This window comes from Leptosomus discolor, chromosome 1 (genome assembly GCF_034619465.1).
Source record: "Leptosomus discolor isolate bLepDis1 chromosome 1, bLepDis1.hap2, whole genome shotgun sequence".
NCBI classification, from domain to species: domain Eukaryota; kingdom Metazoa; phylum Chordata; class Aves; order Leptosomiformes; family Leptosomidae; genus Leptosomus; species Leptosomus discolor.
Window position 1 is genome coordinate 148,965,944 of NC_141391.1, and position 13,440 is coordinate 148,979,383.

General features: G+C 43.0%; 1 protein-coding gene across 2 annotated transcripts in view; it reads left to right on the plus strand.

The window, feature by feature from the left end:
* The first annotated feature begins 212 nt into the window (after window positions 1-212).
* Window positions 213-13,440, plus strand: part of RERG (RAS like estrogen regulated growth inhibitor) — a 106,740-nt gene continuing 93,512 nt past the window's right edge. For both annotated transcript variants that reach the window (XM_086467034.1, XM_086467041.1), the window contains exon 1: window positions 213-273. In XM_086467034.1, coding sequence (XP_086323160.1) covers window positions 213-273 — 61 coding nt within the window. The remainder of the gene's footprint in view (window positions 274-13,440) is intronic.

Here is a 13,440-nt window from a genome sequence, read left to right on the forward strand (position 1 = left end):
ATTGATTACCACGACTATTTGAAAAAGAAAAAAGGGGGGGGGGGGTTGAGGGAGAGCCTGGCTCCTTGCAGCTCCATCCTCGTGGTGTTCTTCCCCAGGCTCTGCATTGACGTCACAATGACACGGTGAAGCCGAAGACAGGAGCTGGGAACGGTTCTTCTGCTTCGCTTTTGATAATCGAGTGAATTTGTCACGACTTTGTTCCTTCCAGCATGGCTAAGAGTGCAGAAGTGAAGCTGGCGATCTTTGGTCGAGCTGGTGTGGGCAAGTCAGGTATGTTTGTTGTCTGATTTTTTCTTCTGCTTGTCATCAGGTAACTTTTTGCTCCCTCTGTGCAGGCAAACTCTTTGTACAAAAGGACAGCTGTGATCTTATTCTTGTCAGGGAGGTCAAGATCAGGCCAGGACTTCTCTTTCCCTTGCTTTCCTCACTATTTTCTCCAGCTTCTCCAGATTAAAAGTACTTTTATCACTTTAAAAACAAAAGCAACAACAAAACAAACTTCCCACCTCTACTCAGTCCCACTTCTCATGAAGTGAGTGGCAAGATTCCTCTTTTCCAATGGAACAGAATTAGGAATATTTAATTTGTCTCTTCGTAGCTTGTGCTAGATGAAGGTATTTATGTTACGCTCCCTATCCCCTGACATCCTCTGTTAAATATTGGATGATTTCTGTAATAGCTGTAATTCTGGTTGATTTCAGTGGGAAATTTCAGACTCAACAACTCAAAACCAGTTTTTATTCTCAGTGCTCTCTTGGACTTACACATTTACCAGGAAACCAGGAAAATATGATGTGTAAAGTTTGCATTTGGAGAGATCTTTTGAGACATAAACATAGTGGTGAATTCATATGGTAGAAACACAAGGGGGAGGCATAAATGTTAAAAAACCATTTCTACAGACAGCCTTTCCTTTGGTGAGACAAGGAGCATAACACAAGGGTTGCAAGCTCTCTCGGGTGGTTCGGTGCTGTTGCATTAACTTGACACTCTAGAGGACCACTCTAACATGTTCTTGCACCACGGGGATGAGGAAATAAGGAGACTGAGTGTAATCCCGCTCCTGTGCCAGTTTGGGAATTGTAAGATACGGTTTATTTTAGAGAAAACTGCACAAGAGAAGCCAGGAGGTAGGATGTACTGGTAAGAGCATTAGGCTAGACTCACAGCTGCTGTCAACAAGCTCTAGTTCCCCAAAGTAACTTTTGTATTAGAAGTGCCAAGGTTCTGGCCTGTAAACATATTATAGTTTCATTAACTTCAGAACGGGTTGTTTATAAACGCACATTTACCCAGAAGATACTTACCAGAACACTATCAGTGAAGTAGCTCTGTCAGCCTTCAGGAAAAAAGGCGTATGCGAGGCAGAGGTTGTTAGAGATTATAACGCTTACACAAAGACAATGCAGATTAAATTCTACCTTTTTGAATAAAATACCTGAGGGTATGCTGATAATATACTAGGATAAGTTTAAACTGTTCCTTCTCCCCTGCTGTGAGCACCCCACCCCTCTTTTGTATTTGTATTTCACTGTCCTGTCCAAGTTTTGTGGGTAACTTCAGTGGTTCTCCTTTTGGTTTGTCTTACATTTGGTTGACAGTTTCTGTGGTTGTCCAGTCCTTTGGCTGGGTTCAAAATAATGCAAGAGGATGTTGAAGTATTTGCAAGAAAACTGAAACACTAAAAGTCTCCCCTTGCCCTGATATTCCTAATAATTGGAGAGCTCATATTTTAAAAATGCAAACCTACTGATTAAGTGTTCACTTAAAATGCCTCACCAGCATAGGATCAACAGGAGCCTTTTTTATCCGTTGTATCCTTTTTGTAGATTTCACTGTGCTAGGATTTTATGGTAAAAATGTTCCTGTAGTCCTGGAACTGGGTGGGAGATGATTTTTAATGAAAAGCCCGTAAAAATATCCTAGTCCTTCAGAGCTCTTCTCCCCTCTTTCTTTTTTTGTCTTTGAGATGTAAGGAAATATTACATAAAATATGACTAAGATCCCCTCCTTTTATCTGTGACCACGCATGTGAATCTGTGTGGCAATGAAGGCGCAAATAAGTGGGCAGCACAACAAGGTGAATTTAAGGGGGTGGAGAACCTACAGAGCACAATCGGCTACCTCGACAGAGCAGCAACTGTGCCTCCCAGAATATCCAGCTTGCTTATGAAAACCCCTCTTGTATGTTCCCATAAAAGGATCCGGTTTCAACAGCTTGGCCAAGTCCACAGAAATAAGTGTGTGTGTGTGGGGAGGTGTGTGTCTGAAAATACCTATTTAGCCAACAGTAGCAGCAATGGGAGCTGTGGAAGTGCTGTTACACCTTTGCTAAAAGCAGAGCTGGACACAAAGTAGTCTCCAGGTAGCTGGTTTGGTGGATAAATACCCTGCTAGATTAGTGTTGGTAGTGTCTTTTTTTTTAATGTAGCTGTGTAATTCCCTGTCCCTGTGACTAGTTTGTAATATGTTGTTGAGACAGGATCCTGTGGCCGTAGGTTACTAGACTAGGCTTGGACAGACACAGCTGAAAGATAAGCCAGACTCTAGAAGCAAGAATGCAAGGCAGAATGCCGGAGCACAATAGACATGTGCAATGGAAAGAAGACATTGGGTGATAAATAAGGCCACTATAATTGCCAGAAAGTCATGCCAAAATATGGTCACTGGCTTGCTTTCTTAGCTCATCTTCATTTGCTGAGAAAGAGCCAGGCATTAGGTTCTTAATCTGTAAGTGTCTTCACCACCTGACAGCATATGTGAAGTTACAGACACATATTGTAATATCCTGGAGAGCCTCCTCTTCCAGTTCCTGACTGGGACTTTGGATCAGTGAGTCAAAGCAGCTATTGAGAAAGAAGCATTGTGCTTCAGGACATGTAGAGAATTAAAGCTGTCCCTCATGCACCATGAAAGTCAATAGAACTGCTACCGTTACTGAGAGCTGAGGAACATCTTAATCTCATTGTTAATGTTAGACATCTGTTTAATGGGGTGCAAGATTCCTTGCTCTAAGTAGTTCCTTCCGACTAATCCAAGACTCTCCCAAACATAAGGTGGGAAACCAGAACACTGTTCACAAGTCAGAATACCGATAGCATCTCAAAAAAGAGTTAAGCCAGGGAAAACAAAACTTTTCTCCAATTTCTTGCTGCTCATCAAGTTTCCATGGTTCAAAGGTTTAAAAAACAAACAGGAGAATAACAAGTCTGAGTGTCAGCTTTTTACTGTTCTCCTTCTTTGCCTTGTCTCCTCCCACCTGCTAGAAGGCCAGGAGAATTTCTAATCAATTCACCTGTCCTGTTTTGGTTTTTACTTAATGTAGATCTAAACCTTTTAAATAGAAAAGGAGGAGCAAATCAAGTCAGAAAGAGACACGTGAGACTGCTATAGTAAGGCACTTAGTTCAGAATTACACTGAGTAGTAAATCACTGGTCAGCTCATCTGGGCAAGCTCATCAGGTATGAGCATCCCAACCTGCTCTTGTACAGTGGACTGAATGCTCCAGCAGTTCTTAGTGTGTAAAAGTTACATAAACTTTGCTTTAACCTAGCTGAAAAAAAAAAAAAACAGATGAGGACCTCTGCCTGAGGCAAGGAGCACTTTGCTGCTGCTTCACTTGGGAAGAAGAGGAGATGCTCTGCGGGTGGGAAGGGACATCGCTAAGCCCTGCTACAGATAACAGGGCTGCACCTCTTAATTTGGGCTAGAGTCAAGTGGCACTGAGGGGGAGAGAGCTTTTAAAGTTTTTTTCTTTACATCCAAGAGGAGCTTGGAAGGAGCTGAGAATTGAAGTGAATTACTTAAACATTGCTGTTTAAATTGTTCTTCACTGAATCCTACAGCTGCATTCCTATGGTAACAAAAGTCAGAATTTCCTAAATAGCTCCTTTTAAAAATACAGTAGTAACAATTAATAAAGACTTAAAGGCCTTGTTCTTCCATGTCATCACAAGGTACGGTACGTGCCCAGAAAGCTAAAGAGGAGTGAAAATATATGAACTAGAAGGAAAGGAAAAGAAGGGCATGTACTGGATAGTGCTGCATGGCTGATGCTTTTCCAACTCATAATTCAGTCAACTACAAACGCTTAAAATACTTCTGCTTAGGAGCCTTTATATTTTGGCCAAAAAGGAGAGAATGTCCAGCTGCAGCATGTGCTATCCAACTTGCCTTTTTGCTGCGTGTGTGCCAGGCTGAATACTCCAAGTTTCTGCATTAGTCTGTATGGTGCACCCAGCCATGGGCAGATGCAGTTCTCATCTGTCTGGATGGGCCGTGCAGATGCAGCTGTGGTATGTGACATGGAAGCATGTGTGATTTCTGCTGGCGCTTAAGTGACAGGGAAGATACTAAAGCTCCCACAGCCTCCCCACAGTAAATATGTGTCTGCTTCTAGGCAGCTGTGCAGATCATTTTCTTATGCAGTCAGGTACATGAGACACGGGGCTGTTTTCACTTTTTTTATCCAGCAATAGCTCAGATGCTTGCATTTGGGCAAGAGGGTGATCGATAAGGTGGTATCAGTAAATATTATCCTGCAAAGAACCTGTCCCATCTCAGAAATTAAGTTCTCCTCAGATTCAGTCATTTTATTGTCACAGTTGGGAAAGTCCTGAGTAGACGTAGATCTGTATCTGTTGACTTATGCTATTTCCCCTGTGTAACCCAGGATGGGGGAACATACCTGGGAGAAAGATACCTGGATTTGAAAGTTCCTACAGAACAAATTCAAGTGACAGCCAAGCCAGAGAGGCCTACGAAGAAATCTGTGTTTTGTTTTCATGTTTTGGGGATGTCCAAAATACACTACTAGGGTTCACTTCCCAATTGCAAGGTCTGGGCATGTGGGGAATAAAACTGAATTCACCATCACCACTCCCACCACCCCCTCCACCTTCAAAAAAACATACAGGTTACTGGGAAAGAATCCTCTTTCAAAGTGGTTTTCTACTTCAACAAATCCCTGCTCATATGTTTTCCCCCACTAGTTTCATTTCAGGGACTTTTGGGGAGGAAACATGAGTTATTAAGGAGTGATTAGTCATCAAGCTTACAGCTCTGCTAGTAAGGCAGGGAAAGCTACCACAAAAGCTTCAAAGTCCGTGCTATACCAACTGATGTATCTAGGGAGGATTACTGTAATAAGGTGCTTCTGAAATCCAGACATGTGGGGGGAAGGAGGCTATGGATTTTCCGTTTATTTTTCTTGGGGTTTTTTCTTGTTGGTTTTTGTTTTGTTTTTCCACTGGTGGAGTAGATCAGTTGGTTTTTTTTTTTTTCTCCTTTGTTCTTAAGAATGAAAATGGCAACGACAACCAGATGTTTAAGCGATTATTCAGTGATCAATTTTAACACCTTTAATATTTCGCTCGTATTTGTTAAACAAGCCCACTTTTTGCATCCTCTGGTTTTACACTTTTCAACCAAGTATAGTTTCACTAAAAGTACTGTGCATGTTTACGTATACATACTAGTAGAACTATAACAGTATTTAGGTCTTGCTGGGTGAAGTTTTGTGATGATTTCTCCCCCATCAAGCATGCAAATATGTCCCCCTGGAGCAGCCAGTTGCACTAACTCAACCTTTCTACGCTCCTCTCCAGTGAATGATGCTGATGTCTATATGGAGGGCGAGCCCTGGGTTCATGGATCAGTGAAATAAGTTGCTGTCACCCATGAATGTGTGGCCCTGAAAGTCCTTGCCATGCCAGCAAGGAGAGGGGCTGCTGTTGTGGTGGCCCCAACACGTGCAGATTTGCAGCCAGGCAGGGTGTACATTAACCAAGCGCAGGGCCCTACTAGGATCAGCAGTACCTGTGGGCATCTGCAGCATGCTGCTCGTAAAAGCCCCACTTGCCTTAACCCACATATACAAGCTTTTAGTCAGCAGCTGTGTGACACACAGTCTTTCTTGGACTTTCTCAAAACTGCATTTGTTGATTCTTGTTATGCTAAAACTGAGGAGAGGGAACACTAAGAACTTGGGCTAGACACACAAGCTGAGTCTGGGTGGCAAGATGTTCTACTTGTATCTGTTACCTCCTCCCTTTTCTCTGCTTATGTGCCTGTCCATGGTTCACTATAGCATTGCCCTTAGCGTAGAAGGCATTCGTGCTCTGTTCAACATTCAATCTTACTTGTGGCTAACCGTGAAATAATAAAACACAGAATTTCTCTAACCGAACGCCAACATTGTTCATTCAAGCATAGCTGCCTTCCCTGTTCCATCTCATTTAACTACATCTGACATCAGCTCTACCTGCGTCCCCTCTGAGCAGCTGGTGGCAGCTGTTAGAGTGAAGACCAGTCCGGCTGTTCTTTGTTTCTGTTTAGGTTGGGCTAAATATAGCCTGCTCTTTGATTACCAGAAAGGAATGCTAGGATTCAAGATTTATGTGTGCAGTACAGATCTTTCTCTAGGCCTGCATCCAGCCACCCCCTGCAGCTCTCGCCTTGATAAGATAGCCATCCTGCCCACTTCTGTCTCCTGTAGTCATTGCGAAGACAACTGAAAAGCTTCCTGATGGAGTCCCAGGAGTCCTTCGGCGGCTTATGTGAAGCCTTGCAGTGTTCCGGTCAGTCTGCTGTTCCCCGCTAGATCACTGAATGCACTGGTATCTCCCAGGCTGCTGACCCTATCGGGTCTGTTCGGAAGTGCTAAGATTTTTATTCTTCAACAAACTTGTGCTTTACCTCCCTGGTATCTAGAGTCCTTGCCTACTCCTTGCCTTGCGTATGCTCTTTTGTTTCATTTCTTCTCAGCTGTCACCCTTTGCATTCCCCTTGTCAGTTTAGCACACATTCCCTAAAGTCTGTGTATGGTGAAATCACTTCTGCTTTGTACTTTACATGAAAACTTTGTATTTGCAGGTGCCTTCTCAGCCTCCTCACTTAGTGCTTCCTCCCATCTCTGTTTCTCATCTCCATCTGCTTTGTTACTTTGCCCACACTGTCAGTGCATCACTAAAGGCTCAGTGCATGAGATCCAGATGAACTGACCTGGCAGCAGTGATGTGGTGTGGCAAAGAACAGCCGCTCTGAAGTGATTCTTACTGTCCTGGAAACCATTCCCTGGCTTGGGTTTTGAGGGTGCTCCAAGCTTTGACTGCTCCAGACAGTCATTGTGTGAAACCAGCCTAACACAGGTTAAAAAGGGAAGCAGTGTATATCTTTACATAGTTAGCCTTGGTCATAGAAGTAGGTAAATTCACCTATTTTGGCTTTGTAGCAGAGCAGGAGAAACAAGTAGTGTCTCTATTTCCCAAGCAAGGTTTCTTTTTCTGCATTTATCTTTGTGTCACTCTTATACCTTTTACATTTACAGCACCCAAAAATAAATATGTAAGTATATGAAAAACTAACACCGCCTTAAAGTAGGAGGATCAATGAAATGCTTTAGGCTTCAGCTGAGCTGTGGTTACAAGGCCGTCATTAGCTGCTGTTGACTGAAGGTGTTTGTACCCTCCCACTGCAAGCCTGGCAGGCACTCCCAGCACTGTGGTGGGCCGGAGAGTGGAAGAATTGCTGTAAGATAGCAGCGGCAAGGAAACTATGGCATCCTCATCCGTTTGCTGCTTTTATTTCCAAGTCTGTGTTTGCTCGGTTACTGACAGTCTTTTGTTATACCCAGTGCTGCAGAGGTGGAGTCACGACTTTGGGAGAAGGTGTCCCTTGACTTTCCTTCCCTTTCCACATGCAGTTTGCGGTGCGCTGCAGTGAGTGCTCCCCATTGCTACTCTACTGCTTATGGGACTCCCGCCTCACCAGCTCTCAACCTGGCCTGCTGTTTGAGCTAGCATTTCTTTCCATTTGCCTCAAATTGAACCAGCTCTCTTGATTTCGTTGACTCTTCCTGCTCTCCCAGAGTCAGAAAAAAGGAAGGTGCATCTGTTTCTACTGCCTTTTCATAGTTCTGAATGGGAGAAGTACTTTTTATGATTGTTTCCCACCAGGTAGAGCATTCACGCTGCTGGAGTTAGTCTGCAGCTGTTACAGTTTCTAATGGATTTGCCATGTAGGTGTTGGGAAACGCTATATATTATGGAGCTGACACTGTAGATAACTCATATTCTGTGCGTACAGTATGAAAAGATGAATGGCAAGAGAAGCATGAAGCCCTGGGGAAGGAAGTAGTAAATATATTAAACATATGTGCGGCTTTAAAATGCCATAGAAATTGGCTGGAGTCTTCAGCTGCCTTTCCAGAAATGTTAGACAGTAGTCTGCTCACAGGAAAATGAGAGAATATGTTGAAAACATCAAGCCTGGTTTTGAAAGCACATGAAGCTCCTGACGTTCACAGGTTGTTTTGCTGCTGCTGCTCAAGGGTCAGCAGAAAGGAAGCTGCAGACAAGCAAGAGCAGAGGCCTGGGGCAGCAATGCATTATCGTGTGGGAACTGTTTAGATAAGTGGCTTGAAAAGTTTTCAAGCTGGAAGCATGCAACTGGAGAGTGTACAGGATATACTCTCCCAGGGAGGGAATTTCTTTAGCACTTGAACAGCACTCTAGCTTTCCAAAGGGCTGTGGGAACAAGGGCCACCACCATGACCCTCCTGCAAGGCATGCCACTATGACTATCCTCAAGTGACCAGTATGGAAGCTGAGGCGAAGGAAGGAGGAGCCCAATAGTCTCAAGTCACCAAGGGAATTGTGACTCAGACATTGCCAAAGCTTGTTTCCATGATTTCTCCTCAGGGCCAGGGCTGCCGAGATCTAGCCTGCAGATGGCTCCCAGGCAGGCAGTAGTTACCCAGCATCTGAGCCCCAAGCCCTATAGGCCCTGCGGGATCCTTATGACTCTTTATGGCTCATTCACTGCCATTAATTATTGACAGGAAAATAAAGCTTTGAAAGAACATTTATTTTCATTAAAAACATATTTGGCAATCCTGTCTTTCACTACTTGCCCAGTAGGACTTAATTTCATTTTGACCCACTGGACCACAAGCATAAAAGGAGCTTGTCTTTACCTTCTTTCTCCCCTTCATGCGGCTGTATTTGCCGTCCAATTTTCATTATAACTGTAATCTAATCTATCGTAGATTTGCACAACCCTACTCTAGAGGGCTGCTTTTGTCAGTGTCTTATCTCTGTGCCTGTCATGGGAAACAAAAGTCCCACTCCCCACAACAGCGGAAGCCAGCCAGTTATGCAAAGCTGTCAACCATGATCTTTTCCTGACCTAGCCAGCAATTGACCTGTGCCCTTGAGGAGCTTTACAAGTGAGAACTTCAAGTCTGACATTCGGAGCAGGAAAGTGCAAGAAAGAACGTAGAAGCCAAAAAATCAGAGTGGGCTATTTATTTCTTCACTGAAATAGAGCTGCAGAATAAATAGAAATATATTGGAGAGTCACCACATAAGAATGCAGTATTAGACCCATGGGGAACATAAAAAAACCCACAAATAACCCCCCTCCCCCCAAGCCCCCACTCTGCAAAACGTGGGGCAAGGGAGTACGAGTGCCAAAACAAACGCCTTGTGTTAACCAACCTCAGTGGCAGAGTCTGTGACGCCAAGCACTACTACTTAACACAACTGGATGCTTGTGGTTACATATGCTAGAGCTAGTTCTGCTCCAGGCTGAATTCCAACATGAAATATTTTAATAGTGATCCACAGCATGAATTTGTCCCCCAAGTCCATGTCTGTTAGTTCTATCGCCAGGCAAAGTTTCAGGAAATTTATCTCCAATTAAGAAAATTTGACCTTTATCTACATGGAGCACAATAGGTTGTGAGATTGTCAAAGAGGAGTAGAGATGAGTATCCGTGTCCTTATTTATGTATTTATTTGTAAAGGTGTCATTCAGTGACACGTGGTCTTGTACCCATTCTGGCAGAGGGTGCCTGCTTACCCCAGCTGAGGATTTGGCCAAACAAGCATCTTTACAAAGCTGGGAGTGTGAAGTGGGCTGCCCACCTCCCGCTGCTGTGCTGTGCCCACACAGTCACCTTTCCCTTTTCTGTAAGAGGGAGCTGGTGTCCTGACCACAGTCAACAGGTTCACTAAATCAGGATGATTGAGAGCTCTTGTAATTTATATCCTAACAAGTGCAACTGCAAATGTGGCCCTTATATCCATTCCTTCTGTTTCTTTGTTTACCTTGCTGATCAAATGACGAGAACAGGGAACACAGCAGTTTTCCCATAAAGATGCATAGTCCTGAAAGAACAACACTTGTTTCTGAAGAGCCACAGGCAGAAAGGTTTAAGGCAGCAAGAGACAACTTTATCCACAGCTTACTGTATTTTAATTATCAAATATTCATATACTGTGTTCTGTTGATGACTGTGACTAAAGAAATATGCTTGGGCATAGGGCTGTGATAATCCAGCTAGAAGCTAGTGAACATAGGTTGGCCACAGATGGAAAACAATCCAAACTGAGCAGAAAAACCCATGCTTTTGAGATTTGATAAGCGAAAAATGTAAATCAAAATTCTCTCCGTTAAGTGTCGACAGAGGAAGGAGTTCATATGAGCTGGCCTGATAAGGTGCAAAAGTCAATGGCACAAAAAGCAATCCAGGCCCATTTTTTTGCCTGAAAGGAAGTGACTGAGCAGACTGGATGGTTCAGGCCCATTCAGAGGGAGAGGCAGACCTGTCCTGGAAGCACCAGCTGACCACCCTTCTCCTCATATAAATGATGTTGTCTCACAAATAAAAGCAGGTACCAGCTGAGGCAATAAATAAAGATCTTGCCTTTAATCTTCAGTACCCCATGGTAATCTCAAATAGATACATCTTATTCATGAATACTGTTTTGTTAGTGTTCAGTGTAATTAAACCAGTCTATATCTCACCAGCCCCACCATGCATCCTCAATATTACTTTGGTAATTTCTTGGAATTTTCGTTTGCAGTTTCTGACCTGGCGTCTGAAACAACCAAGCCTTTCTCATGAAAACAATCTACCTCTACTTTAAACATACTCAGGATGACTGTTTTCTTCATTAATTTTCTGTTTAGGATCTAGCATGAAAGAGGTACCTGAGCTTTGACTCAGCACTGCTATGGTGGAAACCAGTAGAAATTCCCATAGTGCTTGGTGTATGTTGGGAGGAGTTTGAAAGCCTGTACCATAAGAAATACTTGCATAATTTGGACAGGTCTTATGTATAGCTCTGCAGACTTCTAGAACGCCAAGGGAAAGATAATGCACTATTTCCACACTTTCCTGCTTGAAAAGGCAAACACATTGGATTCGCAGCTAAGAAAGGATCTTCGCCTGTTCTGATTTCCTAGTCTTCCTCTACAGAATAAATGACCAAATTATATAGGCATTTCATTTTCGTATTTTATTTTTGTGCTGAAACCTCGCTAAATTTGCCTAAGTAGTTACAGCACCTATGTTGTACGTTGATGTGTAAAATCACAGGTGGTTACTGATCTGCATGGTACAATAAGCATCAGCTCTGGAGCAGGCTAGCTTGGTATCCCTTTGAGGACGAGGCAAAAGACAGACCATGGAAAATGCAGAATGACCCTAGAGCAATTCCTTGAGTTTTAGCACCCTACAGATATGACAAGTAGCATAATTTGCCTGCAGGAGGTCTCTAGACCCAGCTGAACAAAGGACTAATTTCATGTTCAGTATCATACATCTTACCTCACATTAGGTTTGTATCTAAAAGACTATTTAATCACCTACAATAATTTTGCCTGGCTTATTTTAAAGCATTTCTTCAATTACGGAATGTTTAGTGAGTGATACGTTCTAGTAAGCTGTGAAAATTTTAATACCATCAAGTTTGAGGAACTCTGTTGCAGATCAGAGTGCTGCCAAGTATTACTTTTTGTTCCCGGTGCTGCCACATGGACAGGGACTGGCTGCAAATAGAAGCAGGGGACTTGGAAAAGAATGACCTTACAGGCAAGGTAAAACAGTACATTGCCAGCTTGGATCCTACCTTCAATTTCTGCACAGGAGGTAGCCAACATTCATGTTGTTCAAAAAGGCAGGGAAAATACAATGACCAACAGCAGGAGTTGGAACAGGGCTTAGGGAAACATGTTCATTATTAAAGCACCTTGAAGCTTGATTGTGCACTGTCATTTTTGTTCATTCCTGTCAATACCGTTGCTCTTGGTGAAGGTTAAAATGCTTTTGCGTTTTGTGGATAACAAGACATAGCAGATGGAAAAAAGTCTTTAGTTTCAAGTGTGGGCAGACTGACATGTGTTAAAAGTACTAAATCACTGTGCAATTCCAAGACTACTCTATTCGCCTTAATAGGTGACTCTTAAGAAGTCAGGGCTCTACACTCCTGTGACATTCTAAAGGCATATTTCATATGACATTTCAGAACACTTTGAACCTGCTGATTGCAGAAGTGCTCTCGGATCCCAAACTGTTCTGCTCAGAAAAAGTTTCCAGGGCAGTCACGAACACAGGATACTCAGTGTGCTTCTCAGAGTACTACCTGTGAGACATGGGTCTCTTGTGAGGTATAATCCAATCGCACCTCTGCAGTTTCTGAAGAATCTTAGGGATGGTCTTAATGATGTTACTCTTGTATTTTGAGAACAAAATGGATGTGGGGTTTTTTGTGGTTTGTTTTTGGGTTTGTTTTTTAAGCCTGAGTATTGACTTCTAGAAAAACTTACCTGTCTGAAGCTTAGAGCACAGTCACATTCTCTAGTTCCCTGTTGGATTGCAGGCTTTCTGAGGAACAAGGCCAGTATCCTAGTAAAAGTGGTGGGTGGTACATGACCCAAGAGATTCAAGTTTGATTCCTGTAAGCAAAGTATCTGGGTTACTGGCTTACAGCTATTCTAAAAAAACAAAACAAAACCCAGACCCTGCACTTAAAGAAACCCCACAAAAACAGGCTAGAAAAGTACATGAATGCATGGAGCTGCTAGGTCACTATGGGAATGAGGATTGTCTCTATGCCTGATGATTGTTCTGCCTTCAGTTTATCCCTGTACCCCTCACATGAGGGAGAGCCAGTACTGAAAATTCCTTATGGGTTGGGACACCTTTTAGAGGTACAGTACAGGAATGTGCAGTGAAGACAATGTTACTAGTGTGTGAAGTCCTTATATCACTCAAGGACTTTGGTGAAGTACTGGGATGTGATCAAGGCATTTTGTTACCTCAACACAACATCATAGCCATTCCTTCTAAAAAAAAATAATCATACTATCATGAAGCTTTCTGGTGCACATATGAAGTAAAACAAGTGCTATTTACTGCCTTACTGTGGGAGGACTTACGCCATCTCAATCTCCAGAAGCCAAGTCACAGCAGCTCCCTCAACTCATGCAAATGATCCTGGAGAAACCGAATGGCAGTAATGCAAGATATATGTACGGACTATCTCTACTCTTAGAGAGTCAGTGCAGGGTTCTCTAGCAGTACAGAAATTGTCCAATTTTAAGACTCATGAACCACCTAGGATTTTATTCCTCATTAAATAGTTTCCTCA